The sequence below is a fragment of the Myodes glareolus genome, chromosome 9 (assembly GCF_982192425.1).
Source record: "Myodes glareolus chromosome 9, mMyoGla1.1, whole genome shotgun sequence".
NCBI classification, from domain to species: Eukaryota; Metazoa; Chordata; class Mammalia; order Rodentia; family Cricetidae; genus Myodes; species Myodes glareolus.
Genome location: NC_142034.1, coordinates 106,930,790 through 106,946,738, shown reverse-complemented (window position 1 = coordinate 106,946,738; position 15,949 = coordinate 106,930,790). Strand labels below are relative to the sequence as shown.

Here is a 15,949-nt window from a genome sequence, read left to right as displayed (position 1 = left end):
AGAAAATGTAGTATATTATACAAGAGAGTATTACTTGGCTGTGAACAGTTGCAATATAATGTACAAATCAGATAACCCTCCCAAACATGAAAGAAGCCAGGCATAAGAGGAGGTGCTGTGTGTCTCTACCTGCGTGAAATACCCAGAGTATGTCAACATGTATGTCCACACAGATACAGACTGAGCACATGAGTACCAAGAGTGAGTGGGAATGGCTGATGGATGCTGATGGCCTGATGGGCAGATGGTTTTATTGGGGAATGACAGAATGTTCTGGAACTTTATAGAGGTGGTACTCATATGATGTGAATATCCTAAGTACCAAAAGTTACTTGCTTTGAGTTAATGTCCTGTGAATTTCACAGCTGTGAATAACAAGGACCCAAGTGAACAAGGAGGTGTGTGGTGGGGCAAAAGGCCTTGCTCTCCCTCTAAAAATTTATAAATTACATTTATTGATTTAAAAGGACTACTTGTGGGAGTTGGTTCTCTCCTTCCACCATTTGGACCCCAAGGTTACTTAGGTCTTCAGGTTTGACCACAGGCACCTTCGCCCTCTGAGTCATCCCACCAACCCCTCCCTGGCTCTCTCAAAGACTGGGCTTAGGAAGGAAACAGAAAGCCCCAGCCATGGAAAGTTCAGGCAACCTCCCTGAGTCAGTTCCACAGCTGACCCAAAGGAGCACTTCTTTTGCCCAGAGCTGTGCTTCCCACGCTTCTGTTTCCTATGGGAACATCCTGGGCCAGAGAGCTGCCAGCAGCCCACAGCACTAAGACTGTTCCTCCTCCTGGGAGGCCTAGGAGCCTCTGACCTATAAATCTTTCCTGCTCAGGGCCTAGCTCTTGCCAGGTTGCTGAGAAATCCTGGCTCCCTCCTCAGGTCAGATGGAAGAAGAGAGCCTTGGTCTGCCATTGCTTGCTTAAAATAATGGAGGTCAGGGCTGGCTGGGCCACATCTCTGAGAACAAAGTGGCTGCCTAATGTGTATGAGACCCCATCCCGAGTGCTGCATAAAATGGTGAGTGCTGGGGACCTGGAATCACAGAACTGGGGAGGTAGAGACAAGGGATTAGATATTCAAAGTCATCCTAGCTACACTGTGAATTTGAGGGTAACCTGGGTTATATGAAACCCTGTCATGTCATCAGGTTGCGAGACATTCTTGCTGTCTATCCTAGTCACAGGGCTCTGGTTCCTCCAGCCTTCACCTCAATCAGAATGTGTTGGGCTTCTTTCTTTTTCCTTCCTTCCTTCCCTCCCTTCCTCCCTCCCTCCTTCCCTCCCTCCTTCCTTCCCTCCTTCCCTCCTTCCTCCCTCCTTCCCTCCCTCCCTCCTCCTTCCCTCCTTCCTTCATTCCTTCCTTCCCTCCCTCTCTCCCTCCTTCCTCCCTCCCTCCCTCCTTCCTTCCCTCCCTCCCTCCTTCCTTCCCTCCCTCCTTCCTCCCTCCCTCCCTCCTTCCTTCCCTCCCTCCCTCCTTCCTTCCTTCCCTCCCTCCTTCCTTCCCTCCTTCCTTCCTTCCCTCCCTCCTTCCTTCCTTCCTTCCCTCCCTCCCTCCTTCCTTCCTTCCCTCCTTCCTTCCTTCCCTCCCTCCTTCTTTCCTTTACTGTTTCTTTCTTTTCCTCCCTTTATTTCCCCCCTCTCTCTTTCTTTCAGACAGGTCTCACTATGTAGCCCTAACTGACCTGACCTGGTACTCACTATGTAGCCAAGGATGGTCTTAAATTCCTGATTTCCATCTATCCATCTTCTTATCTGTCCATCTGTCTGTCCATCTATCCTATGATTCAGTCAAAAAATATATAACAGGGCACCAACCATCTTGCTGGCAATGGAGGTATGGTGTCCCACAGACCAGCAGCTCTGCGGTAAAGTGAGGCTGAGGGCCATGGTGCAAGGAAGAGATGTGAGAGATGTTACGTCTGGCATTGCCCATCAGGTGTGGCACTCAGATGTCTCTGCTCTTGACTACTGGTTAGAGTGTTGATTGCTGTTCCCATGTCCCTCATAGGTAGGGACAGCCAGGCCTTGGCTGGCTCTCTGGGACACTTCCTGAGTAGAAGGCGTCAACCATGCCTGCTTGATCTTTGGTCTCATGATGTCCTCTGTATCAGAGGATGGGGGTCTCTGGTACTACACACCAGGCACTGACCTTCAACTTCCAGAGATCAGAGCCTACACAGGAGCTTGTAGACATGTGGAGAAGGCAGAAGGACAAAAATCAGGGCTTAGAGGGAAGCAAGGGAGGCCTCTGTGCTACCCTTGCCCTAACTAAGTAGAAACTCGAAGTCAGGTGATCCAGTCAGTACAGCTCTGGGTGCAGTCTTAACCCTTCTTTAGGCACAAAGAGAGGCACCCCAAGGCTTCTGTCTTATTAGGGTTGCTGTTGCTGTGATGAAACATTCTGACCGAAACAAGGGGAGGAACGTGTTTGTCTGCTATGCTTCCACATCACTAAAGGAAGTCAGGGCATGAATCTGGAGGCAGGAGCTGATGCAGAGACCATGGAGGGTGCTACTTGCTGGCTCATGCCTCATATCTTGCTCAGGCTGCTCTCTTATACAGAACCCAGAGCCATCAGCCTGGGTATGGCACCACGCAGAATGGGCTGGACCCTCTCACATCAATCATTAGTTACGTGTCTTACAGCTAAATCTTAGAGGCATTTCCTCAGTTGAGATTCCCTCCTTTTCAATGACTGCAGCTTGTGTCAAGTTGACATAAAAACAGCTAGCACAGCTTTCCAGAATGGCAGGGGTAACATGGAGACAGATGCCCCCCACCCCCAGAAAAAGAGAGATGAGCTCTGGTACTTACAATCCAGGTCTGTCTTCCACAACACATCCAGGCTGATGGAGCTGATACAGCAAGCTCAAACACATACCCCAGGTCTCGGAGCAAAAAGACCTGTGGCCACAAGGGCACCCGGTCAGCCTGAACCCAAAGTGTGCCCAGTCTATAACCCCTAATAAGGACAGGGAAGGCTCTGGGTCTCAAAGAGTTGGTGTGACGGGGGGGGGGGGGGGGTCCTGTGACCTCCTAGGTGCATCAGGCTCAAGATTCTTTCAAGGGCCACTTCAGGGACTGTGGCTGTCCTCATGGGTTCACTTTGGTCCCTGTTTTCTGAGCATCCAGTGTAGCTGGCCTCTGGCCACCTCTAGTCTGGCCAGTGTAGGGGAAATTGAGCCAGGTCCGGATCCTTAGATCCAGGGTTCAATCTAATTCACACTGTTTTCTCTCTATTTGCAGATCGTGAAGATCAGTCCATTCTGTGCACGTAAGTGAGGCTGCTCTTCCTTTCTTGTTTACTGAAGACAAAGATCACCAGCGTGGGGTCTTTGATGGCCACAGGGCATACGTGGTGGAAGCAAGTACACTTGAATGCTTAAGGATGCCTGGAGTCGTTCTATTTTTAATTATAGTTCATTTAGTTATTGTGCATGTGGGGGTGCACAAGTGTTATGGTACAGGTAGAGGTCAGAGAACAGCTTGCAGGAGCCACTTCTCTCCAACCATGTGGGTCCTGGGATGGAATGCAAGGTATCAGGGTTGATAGCAGGTGCCTTTACCTGCTGGGCCAGCTCACCAGCCTGAGTAATAGTTACTTTTGTTAGCACCAGGACTTAACATCTTGTATAACCAACTGGAATCAGGAAAGATTTTTTGATGTGTTATGGTTTCAGAGGGTTTTGCTCAAAGCCTTTCAACCCCAAGTGCTAAGGGCAGAGCATCAATAGTGTTTGGAGGGTGTGGGAGGTTCTTCACTTGTCTTATTTTGTAACATTTATTTGTGTAAGTGGTGTGTGTGTGTGAGAGAGAGAGAGAGAGAGAGAGACAGAGAGAGAGACAGAGAGAGACAGAGAGACAGAGAGAGACAGACAGACAGAGAGAGAGAGAGAGAGAGAGAGAGAGAGAGAGAGAGAGAAAACAAGAGACCTTAGAACAAGAGAGAAAGGTGTCAGGACTAGGGACCTCTTTCTGAGGAATGAGGACGTAGGAAGCTCACACTGTGAAATCAATAGACACTTTGTATTTTGTAAATTAAGTTTTACTGAAACACATCTGCAATCCACTTGCTTACACAGCTGCTTCCACGTGGGAGTAGCCATGCCAAGTAGGTATAATGAGGCACCATAGGCTATCTTAACTCGCTTTCTAGTGCTGTGATAAAACACCATGCCAAATCAATGTGAGCGAAATGGTGGGGAGGGTGTTTGGTTTATATCACACTCCACATCATAGTCCATCACCAAAGAAAATCAGGGCAGGAACCTAAGACAGTGACTGCTCTAGGCAGAGACCACAAACTAGCACACCTCATGGCTTGCTCAGCCTGCTTTCTTATACCACCAGGACCACCTGTCCCATCACGGCACCACCCACAGTGGACTGGACCTGCCCACATCAGTCACCACTTAAGGCAAGAATTTTTTCTCAGTCAAGAGTCCCTCTACCCAGATATGTCTAGATTTGTGTCAAGTTGACAGAAACCAACCAGGATGCCCACAAAGCCTGAAATGACTGCTATCTAGCCCTGCACAGAAGTGACTTGCCTACTCCACACCTAAATGGGGAGAAGTGTGGCAGGGCTTGTGGGTTAGTGCAAGGACCAGTGATGGAGATCATGGTACAGACAGAGCATGCAAGGGCAGGGGAGGAAGTGGCCATGGAGGAAGAACAGCTATGACTGTGTGACAGTCACCATTCTGTGTGCTGTGTTCTCTTGTTTAACCTTCACATTTTGTAGGTAAAGAAGCAGAGGTACAGGAGGTTAAGTGACTTACCAGAGGCCATGCAGATGACTGGTTGAGTGGGTATTTGAACTCAGACTGTTTGACCCAGGAGCTCCTGTGCCATTCAGCTAATGAGGGCTATAGGGGACAAATACTTTGAGTCCAGACAATATTTAAATGGGTACTGTCTAACTGGGCTTTGCGGGTTGTGTAGGAGCTGGACACGAATGCCAGAGAACACAGCCAGCTTGCATTAGGGGTGGAACTTAGCTGTGAGTACACAGTCAGTTTGGCTCCTTGTTGAGGCCAATAATAGCCTGTGATAACTCAGAGAGACATGACTGCCCTATAGTGTTAAAATTGTGTAAATGAGAATGTACAGTTCCACGATGAGAAGTCACTAAGAATTCCCAGAACACACTGTCAAGCACAAGGATTTTCTTAGAGCGGTCCCCGTGAGCCTCTGCAGGTCACACACACCAAGGGAGTAAATGCAGCTGTGGGTCATGACAAACCCAGTTCCATCTGATGGGGATAGCATTGTCACCCAGAGTTCCAGGGTCACCAAAGCAGAGATAGGAATGTTTCTGGAGCCACCCAGAGCCTGCCAACTTCAGATGCTTGGAGCCTGGGACTTGGGCGTATTCTTTGGCAAAGCCATGTAAGAATTTATTTTTATCAGAGAAACTTGGAAATAGCTGAGCCTCAAGGACCACAGGAAGGGACGGGTTCCCAGAGTCTGTGCAACGAATACCCTCCTGGATGTCAAGAGCAGAGAATGAAGTCCAGATGGGGAAGCATAGGGTGGTAGGATCTGGACCTGGGACAGAATCGTGAGATATGTGTTCAGGTCTCGGAATTTTTCCTCCCCGCCCTGACCAAGAAAGGAAGTTCATTCACTATTTTGACATTAGCTCCACTGAAGTAATTTGTACTATGGTGTACACAACCGAGTGGTTTCGTTCTTTGATCCACGACTTCAGTTTCAGAGTTCAAGGCCGGAATGTCCCTCTATCTTTCCCTTTCTCATTTATCAAAATAAAAGAGTGGGAGGTGGGGGAATATGGGTTGTCTTATTTAGACCCTAGTTCAAATTTTATTCCTCTCCTATTTTCTGTTCATAGGGGTACCTACAACTAGAGTACTTCACTTCAATGTCTCTAATCCTTAGGAAGTTCCTTATTAGATGGCTGGGAGGATTAAAGGTCCTGAAGTGCAGGCACAAGTGAGCCCAGAGCAGGCGCTTAGTACACACCAGGGCCCTGGCTGCCCCTTGTCTGGCACCAAAGTATTAGTTCTCTTTTGTCCTTCCTGAGATAAAATAGTTGATAAAAGAAACTCACTGATGCAAGGGTTTGCCAAGGCCCCAGCGTGAGGCTCTGGCCTTTGTGGTGTGATGACATGGAGTGTGCGCCCGCTGCTCAAGTGGCACCCAAGGTTGAGAAAGCGAGATGAATGCTACCTCTCGGCTGTCTTGTTCTCTGTACACCATCCAGGACTCTCACCTAGATTCAGGTGCCGCCCACTCTCAGCGTGCGCCTTCTTCCCACCTCAGTCAGCCTGGTCTATCCCAGGTGACTCCAGATCCTGTCAACAATCAGTATTACTAAAGAGCAGAGCCTGTGTGGTAGAACAGTGAGAGTGTGGCTAGCTCTTGAGCCAAGGACTCATCCGGACCAGACGTTTTCACAGTAACACAGATGCCATGGTTCCTACCTCCATAAAGAGAGGTGGTGGCGCTGAGAGGAAGATAAAGATTTGAGCACCCCAACCACACACCTAATGTCAGTTCTGTTTTCCAAAGTTTGTCCTTTGGGAAAGGAGAGGGCAGCACGGACTGCACACCACTGTAACCACACAGTTCATCTTGTCAGCTACACCGGGTCAGTCCTTGGCAGGGGAACCTGCACCTTTCATTTCTCATCGGCGGCCAACAGGGAGTAGAGAGCTGGAGCGAGCTAGTAGGCTATGATTGTCAAAGGCCCGCCTCCACCTGATAGGGACCACACCCAGACACACTACCAAAGCATAATAGTTTTCATTCAAACTGTGCCCAGTTCAGGGGACAACAGGAAGCTGGCGTGAGACATCATTTCTGGACAGCAGACTCTGTGGAGCCAGGCCAGATGCTCAGAGCAAGGGGTAGCTCTTTCTGTCCTCTTCTCTCCAGTCTGAGTGAAGCCACTGAGGCTCTCTTAGCAGAGAAAATTAATTTCTTTCCTTCTATTTAGGGGGAAGAGCAGACCTGTGCCCTGCCACAGAACCCCCAAGCTGACTTTTGCATGGCTGAATTTTTTTTCCAGACTTTAAAAAAAAAAGTCTCTCTTATATCATGAAATATAAAGTGAGCTCAGAAAATGGGAGCATTTAAGCAAAGAAAGGAAAAATAAAAAATCTGGATGGAAGATGATGTGGAAGAAAAGTGAACAGAGACTGGTCCTTTCTTCTCAGCAGACATTGGGAGCCAGACAGGGTTCGTGGATGGAGAAGTCACTCTGTAGTTATCTGGTGGCTCAAGATGGCAGTCCCTTACACCCTAAAGAGTCTTCCCTGGGCTAACAGTAGTCCCCTCAACAGTGGGAAGTTATCAGCTATATACGCATTAGTGTAAATTATTCCAACCAAAGAAACCCTTTGGTACTTGCCTGAGATTACCAGCGAGCTGCCTGGTATTCAAAGGATTCTGCTGAGGATGGAGGATTTGTTTTGGCTCAGTGACTCACTGGATAAGGCATTCTTTTTTCTAGAGTTTCTGCCATAGGCTGGAAGGTACTCTCTTTCTTCCTTGGAAGCCTCTTTCCTGTCCAGGTCTTCTGGGTCCAATTTGCTAACAATGTCTCTTAGTGACAGGGCTAAACAGACCAGAGTTTGACCCTTCGTAGCAGAGCTCCGGTTCTTCTTTCCTCTTCTTCTGGGTTCTTCCTTGCAGTATTTCTAGAGGAGTACACTGGTTTGGATGCCTGGGTCTACTTGGGTTCATTTGCTCAGGTGAAAAACCCAAGCTCGAGGCTAGAGAGGTGGCTCAGTGGGTAAGTGTTTGCTGTGCAAACTTAAGGACCCAAGCTCTGATTCCCAGGACCCATGGTAAAAAAATTTCAGCAGAGTGAATGAGCCTGTAAGCTCACAATGGGGGAGATAGACAGCTGGACCTTGGGGCTCACTGCCCAGCCCACCTAGCCCAACTGGTGAGTTCTATCCAGAGGGAGACCTGTTTTTTGTTTTTCTTTTCTTTTTTAAAGGTGCTTGGTAACTGAGGTTGACCTTTGGACTCTGTACATATGTGTGTAAACTTTCACCCAAAATATGTGTGCACCTGCACACACAAACAGCCAGTTACTGCTCCTTCCAGGAGGAGCCTCAGTTTTCCCACTCTGGGAGGGGCAGTGATGATCATGAGGGTCCTGCCTGGCTTGAAGAGTCATCATACTCTTGTCTTTCAGAGGTGAGTCTGGAGCTGGGAAAACAGAGAACACGAAGAAAGTAATCCAGTACCTGGCTGTGGTGGCATCTTCCCACAAGGGCAAGAAAGACAGTAGCATCACGGTGAGTGACAAGTGCTTCAAGGCTGCACTTTATCTGACTTATGTGAACACAACACCTGAGTGAGAACTCAGCCTGCACCCCCAGGGTTGGTCCTCCTGGGTGGAGCAAGCTGATTCTGGGACACCCCCCCTCCCCTTGCCATGGCTACATAGTCCCAGCAGTCTGGGGATTGAGCCTCCTCCACTGAGATCTTCCATGAATACTTCTTAGCAGTGACCATGCTTTTGTTGGGACTATCCTACACACTCCAGTGTTCCTGGTCCCTGGCCTTTGTCCCTACATGCCACAGCATATTTGGAGCTGGCAGATATGCCCTACATACTGTCCCTAAGGGGGTAGGAGTCAGTCTCAAATTAGAACAACCCCATATACCACCCCTAGGAGACAAGAATGCTGGGGTTTGTCAGCATGGGTCCCTTGTCTGTTATTGGCTGAGCCTCTTGCTGTGAGCCACACACCACAAGGATGAGGTCCTGAAAGGATGTGTGGTTACACTGAAGGGGACAGAACCAAACCAAACTAAATTAAAACAAAACAAAATGAAAAACCAACACAACAATTTACAAAGCCCCCAGTAGGAAGGAAAAAGGTTTACAAAGAAAGGCAGAGGGAGTTTCTAGAATTTTCCCTTGCTTCCCTTCCTCTCTTCCATTTGCATTCCTCGTCTGTCCCCTATGGGACCCTGGGTCCTATCAGTACCTCTGTATGGACAGGGAGATGATGGGAAAGGCTTCTACCACACAGCATCTTGCTTCTTGTTCTTAGGGGTAACAGATTGGTACAGTGGCCAGTGAATCTGGAGCTCTCAGAGACCTGGGCTGGGTGCTGGCTATAGCCTGGGAACCCTTTCACCTTAAACAAGCACAGGACTATAGCCTGTTAGGGTTATGTGTAGGGAACACTGACCCAAGCTTGTGTGATAGAGAGAATCCCACTTCTCCCTTACCTAGTCTTTTTATATATAATAAAAACAAGACATACTAGGATGACTCAGCTTTTTGAGGGCTGGACACCCTCTCCCTGTATATGCAGACAGAGGCCAGTGCTTGGTCTCATAAACCAGATGTGGTTGTGCACACTATTATCCACTTGGGAAGTGAATGCAGAGAACCAGAGTTCAAGTTCATCTGACACCAGCCTGGAGTACATAATACCCTGTCAAACACAGGGAGGAGAGAGAGATGGAAAGAGGAAGGGAGGGAGGAAGGGAAGGAGGGAGGGAGAAAGACATCCACTGAGGCCCCAGCAATTAGGAAATGAGATGTCTGCAGTTGTGATGGTGTGGTGTGAGTCTGTGGTCCCAGAACTCAACAGAAGGATCTTGAGTTCAAAATTAGCCTGGCTATACAGTGTCTCAAAAGTACCAAGGGGAGAGTACCGAGAGAGAGAGAGGAGAAAAGGAGAGAGAGGATAGAGCACAGTTGAAGTTAAGGAGCTGATCACTGTTGGCTAGGGCTGGTAGCAAGGAGAAGGAACCCAGATCAGGGCTCCCAATGTGGGGTGGGCTTGGATGTGAAGGCAGAAACACTGACATCTGTTTCATACTGTGCTGTCCCACTGCAGCAAGGCCCATCTTTTGCCTACGTGAGTAACAGAGTTTTCCTGGTGTGATGGGAGGCACCGAGTGGATTAAGACCTGCATGCATCTGTTGCACCCACGGGCCCCCTAGTGGATGCAGGAGCAGGGCAAACACCTGAGTTCCCAGCCCCAGACTAGTAGAGGCACCAAAATACCATGGAGTGCATGGGTAGGGGTGGGGGTGATGCCAGAGTGCAGAGTGGGGCATGTTAACTGCCCAGGGCTCCTGCCAGAATCCCCAGGGCTATACTCCAGCCTGGATGGATTGCCCCAGTTCAGAATAAACCTCATCCCTTCCCCACGATGTGCCCGCCATCAGTCTCCTAACACACTGGAATGACCCATCCCATCTGTTGAGGATCTGACCATCAGGTTCCAGAGTGGCCCTAGCTTGGTCAGTGGGAAACCCAGCCAGGGCAAAGCTACCTTCCCTGCTTTCCTGCACCTGTGTGTATTTGTGCATGTGTGTGCCGTGCGTGTCTCTTCTCCTGCATGCCAGATGCCTCACCCAAGACATTTGAAACCATCTTGGGTTTGTGATGCACCAGCTTTGGTGGCTCGGTAAGGCCCCAGCTGTGCCACACACAACCTGGCCCTGCATGGACCTCTGCGTATGTGAACTGGACTTTGATGCAGAGCTTGTGGAGCTGGCAATGGGTCCCAGCCTAGAAAAGAATCTCCAGGATGTTCCATGTCACCTAGTCTGTTGCAGGTAGATGCTGGGCCACACAGTACTTTGTCTCAGACAAGAAGTTGGTTGTTATTTGACACAGGCTATGTAACCTTTGCCAAGTCACTTAACGGTTCTAGGCCACAGTCTCATCATCAATTGGATGAGGTCTCTATGTTCGAAGCTCTCTTTGGAGAACTAGAAACCTCTTTGCAGAAGAGGGAGCTTTGTGTAGAACCTTTGCATCCCAAGTCTGCACAAGTAGATATAATTACTCCAAGTTTCTTCCTACTAGTCAAGGAAAGTAGATGACTTTTCTTGTCAATTTCTCCAGTGGGCCAGGTCCACTTGGTGCTGGGGTTTCCGTGGATATCAGACCTTCTACATCTTATTTTGCAGGCTGCATTGCGGGGTGATGGTCAGGCAGCAGCAGCAGCCGCAGCCACTGCCTTCTGAGGCTTAGCATCTCTTTGCTTTCCTGGCATGGCTTACTTTGTTGGCCCTTTCCTTATCTCCATTAATCACATGACTGCATTTGCACACGGGAGTCTTGCAGAGGGGCCTGGCAGGCTGCACTCAGTCTCGGCTGCATTTAATCTGCTAGACAGAGCTCATGCAGCTTCGAGGCTTCATTCTGCAGTTGCTTAAAAGGATTTCTGGTGGGTTTTGAGCCTTCCAAAGTATCTTTCATAGGAAACACAGAAGTCCAGGCCTGCCAGGTGAAATGCTGCAACTTTTAAAAGTTGGGCTTAAGGAGTTGGGAAGGTTGTAGTAGCTTAGTTTGCAGAAGGCAAGCCTGAACTGTGGTATTACCTGGACAACAGGCAGATTGTACACTGCATGCTCCTGGGGTGCCATTCATGGGGTTGTAAATATCCCAGCACTGTATGATATAATGACTTTTGTCTCTGGGGAGCAGACATGTTCTCTGTCAGAAAACTCTTCTGAACAGATCCTGTACATCTGGATGAGACATTTGGGGCTTAGGAGGGGCTGAGAACAAAACAGAGCTCGTGACCAAAGGGCAGAGATTTGTGTCAGGCCTAGGTTGTGTTCCCCTTTAACTAGATGTAAATGAATTTTAGGGGGAGCTGGAAAAGCAGCTTCTACAGGCAAATCCAATCCTGGAGGCTTTCGGCAATGCAAAAACCGTCAAGAATGACAACTCCTCTCGTTTTGTAAGTAGCAGAGCTATAATGGGATTTTCTGGGACTAATATGGGTACACTGATGTCACATATCCCCCAAGAACACAGACTGTAAGAGTGCAAGGACCTTCTGGAACTAAAGGAGAATAACCACATCTGTTCACTGTCTTTCTGTCCCAAGGGCTCCTGTCCCTACTCATTCACTCAATAATCACTGAGCATCCACTCTCAGTTAGGCATTAATTAACATTTGTGATTTATCTAACATTTACTGAGTACCTACTACATATTCGATACATGCAATACTCATTCATTCATTCAACAAAGTATGAATTGGACACCTACTTTATAACATACATCTGACCTCTATCAAATACTGACTGAGTACTTATTGTGTACAATCATTCTGTGGACACTTTTATATAGACCATGCTCCCCCTTTCCATTTGTTGAGTTGATTTTATTAAACGCATAGTATATATCTGGCATTGACCTAGGCACCAAGAATCACAGTGAATATTCTTGGTGTGACTCCAGACGCAGGAAGGGGACCAGCAGTCAGTGATGTGGGAGATGTCATTGTCTCGCATACACTTTCCTGGGTCCCAAGATTGTCTCCTTCCTTGCTCAAGACTAATGGGTTGAAGGATGCAGAGGAAGTGTGGTAGCAGCCACAACAGACCAGAATTGTCCTAATGAACAAGGAAGCTGGGCCTCCATTAGTCAGTTTCCTTAGTGAGGGGAACGGAGGATATGCCTGTCAAACAGAGTGATGAGGCACCTCTTGGACCTGTAACTCTCTGGGACAGGGACCCATGGAAAGGTCCATGAAGGGACCTCTAGAGAAGACTCAGTGGTTACAAGCACTTCATGTTCTTGCAGAGGACCAGAGTTCAGTTCCCAGAGCTCACATGGCAGCTCACAATTGCCAGTAACTCTAGCCCCAGGGGATTCAATGTCCTCTTCAAGCCCCCATGAGCACCCCCACACACTTCACACGTAGGCACACAAACACACACACGCACACACATAAATGAAAACAAAGTTAATAATAAAAATTAAAGGTCCTTGGAGACATTTCCCCGCCCACCCAGAAGCTCCCTCTGAACCTCACTGTGCCCCATTTTCATTGCAGCTGCTCATACAATGCCAAGTAACACTCTTATTGTCTCAGATTCATATAATACATCTTGATGTCCTCCCTCTAATATGAAGGAGGAAGAAGAAGGCATCCAGAACCAGGCATGGTGGTACATGTCTGTAATCTCAGCACGAGGGATGTTAACCTGGGCTACCTAACAAGACCCTGACTTGTTCATAATACAAGTGGGGAGCCAGGAGGAGTTACTCAGGGAGGGCTCTGGCTTAGCATCTGTGAGGCCAGGGCTTCCATTCACAGCATTAGCAGGAGCTCAGATAACCCAGTTAGTAAAGTGCTTGCCCTGCAAACACTAGGACCTGAACCCACAAGAAAAATCAAGACATGGTGGCGTATGCTTGTAGTCCCAACAGTAGGGAAGCAGAAGAGTCCCTAGAACTGGCTGAGCAGCCATCCTAACCTGCTTGAAGAGCTCCAGGCTAGTGAGACACTCTGTCTGAGCAAACACAATGGACAGTAACTGAGAAATATAACACTTGATGCTGTCCCCTGGCATGTGCATCCAATCCCCCCGCCCCACACACGTATACACCAAAAGCATTTCAGCCTAGCCCACTTAGTGTAGAAAAGCCTGTGACTGACAGCCACCTCTGAAAGCAGTGTTATGCCAGGCCATTTAACCTAGGTCAGTCTCAGTTTCTTTTCCCCCTTGGGGACAGCCATGAGGGACTTACTTGTTTCATGAATAAATGATGTTCCCTGCATGGATTTGATTGGCCTGGGGGTGCTACTTGCTGTGGCCCAGCAAGACTGTGGAGCTCTGAGTATTTCTGAGAGTCTCTCGGGCCCCCAGTGGCCCCCTGACACCTCCCCACCTGCCTGTGGTGTGAGGTCTGTACTGAGTCTGGCCACTCCATCAACTTGTTCTCCTCTCGGCAGGGTAAGTTCATCCGCATCAACTTCGATGTTACTGGTTACATCGTGGGTGCCAACATCGAAACATGTATCCTTTGCTGAGCTGGGACCTCAAGAGGGTGAGGGGGCCCAGGAAAAACACAAAATCCCCTTCTTCTCTGCAGTCTCTTGAGTGCCTTCTGGAACAATCCTTCTTGTGTTTAACAGGAGGTGCTGTGGGATAGGGTTACATGTAAACCCTCAATGTCCTGTGTTGTACTCTTCCCTGGGCCTGGTCACTCAGTTCTCTGAACCTTGTGGATGAGACAGAGATGATGTCTGGAGAATAGAATTAGAATAGATTATATTCATCATGTTTTGAGCATGTGCTAGGATAGACTAGGGCCAGCTTGGCACCAGCTGTCACGCAGCCTTCATCACCTCTTTGCTTTCCCAAGGCCAAACCCCTCATCCTTAAAGAGTTTATCTGAGATCAGCTGCCTTTACAGGCTCATGAATTAGAAACAGTGACCAACTCTGACAGCTCTTTGGTCTATTATAACTTTCCAGGGAGTCTTTCTGGTCCTGGGGACACCTGCAGCAGCTGACTTAGCAGGGTGGTTAGTGGTTAGGTTTTGGAAGCTTACACCCTGAGCTGGCCCCAGAGCCCTTAACTTCTCCCCAACCAGATCTTTTGGAAAAGTCCCGGGCAATTCGTCAGGCCAGGGATGAGAGAACATTCCATATCTTTTACTATCTGATCGCTGGAGCCAAGGAAAAGATGAAAAGTAAGTGTTTACCCCTGTGGTTCATCCAGGGTCAGGAACTGGGAAAGATCTGATGCTGGGGAGGCATGTATACAGTTCTTCACCTCCTTTGTGTATTTGGTTATCCTCGCCAACTATATAAAGTGGGAGATAGTTAAGCTATCAATCACACATTAGACCATTAACTGTTGAGGTCCAGTTACAATTTGTGACTTTAAAGGAAGTAGATGACAATGACTTTGATGCCCATTTAGAAAACTTGCCAGGTGTCTGGTAGGGTGCCACATTCCTTTAATCCCAACACTCAAGAGGCTAGGAGATTTTTATTGGTTTGAAGCCAGCCCAGTCTACATAATGAGACCCTGCCTTTAAAAAAACAAAACAAAACTTCACTTATATGTAGTTGTTGTCTTTGGTTTGGTTTTGAGATCAGTTCTTACTTTGTAGTCTAGATGACCAAAAATTGCTAAATTAACTGAATTCCAGTTTAGTCTTGAATTTGTAATCCTTCTGCCTCAAATTCTCTCAAATTCTCAAGTTCTGAGTTTATAGGCATGGGCCCCAAAGCCCAGCATTGTATTTTGAGTTTAGAAGGAATTTGAAGGGTCAGTGAATTCAGTACTTTCCATTATACAGGTCTTGTTCTGTTTTGAGACAGGGTCTCATGTGGCCCAGGTTAGCCTCAAACTCACTGCATAGCCAAGGTTAACCTTGAACTGATCTTCCTGGTTCACCCCACAAGTGTTGTGATTACCTGCACACACAACTTCCTCCACTCCCTCTTTCCTCCATCCTTTCTTTTGACTCTGGGGATGGAGCCCCAGGCTTTACACATACCAGGCAAGTTCTGTAAGCTGAGCTTCACCCCAACTAAACAGACTTTTCTTTTTTTTTTTAAGGTCAAATAGCATATGCATTCTGTTGAACTCTGCCATTGAGCAGAGACAGCCAGCAGAGTAAATATGTTTCAATAAAAACTTTATATTTACAAGAACAGGAAAGATACTTTTTGCCAACTTCTATTGTAAATTAATTTTTAAGAAAGAAAGTTCAATTTATGTTGCCCATATACTCGTTGGAGCATGGTCAAATTCTCAGTGACCACCCACTTAAAGAAAACTAAGTCTTTCCCCACCACTGCCCCCTACCAAAAGTCATCAGCTGTGAAGAGCTACACTTCAGAATTCCTATCACAGGTTCCTAAGGGCTTCCTGTCTAGACTGTTTCTTTTCTTTTTTTAGGGGTGGAGTAGGGTGGTTGTCACAGAAGCCTCAGTGTTGAGGAATCAAATTCTTAAAGAAACATTAAAAGTATAGCCAGAAAAGGGACACGTTGTGAATATATGTGGCTAGTGGAATCCACGTTCTATGACTGGGATTAGGATTAGGTTAGAAAACTGAGGGCAACAACACAAACTTGTTTTCCATCATGTTTTTGCCCCTTAGTTACTTTGGCTAAGATTAGCAAAAGGACTGGGGTGTGACACATGTCTGTCATTTCAGCACTGGGAGGTGAAAGCA

General features: G+C 47.8%; 1 protein-coding gene across 4 annotated transcripts in view; it reads left to right on the top strand.

The window, feature by feature from the left end:
• The window catches only part of Myh11 (myosin heavy chain 11), a 91,443-nt gene that overhangs the window by 31,222 nt on the left and 44,272 nt on the right, over positions 1-15,949 (top strand). For 2 of the 4 annotated variants that reach the window (XM_048433270.3, XM_048433272.3), the window contains exons 4-9: positions 3,247-3,274; positions 8,171-8,273; positions 9,837-9,857; positions 11,608-11,700; positions 13,708-13,771; positions 14,352-14,450. In XM_048433270.3, the coding sequence (XP_048289227.1) occupies positions 3,247-3,274; positions 8,171-8,273; positions 9,837-9,857; positions 11,608-11,700; positions 13,708-13,771; positions 14,352-14,450 (408 nt within the window). The remainder of the gene's footprint in view (positions 1-3,246; positions 3,275-8,170; positions 8,274-9,836; positions 9,858-11,607; positions 11,701-13,707; positions 13,772-14,351; positions 14,451-15,949) is intronic. The other 2 variants (XM_048433271.3, XM_048433273.3) reach the window with 1 other exon arrangement.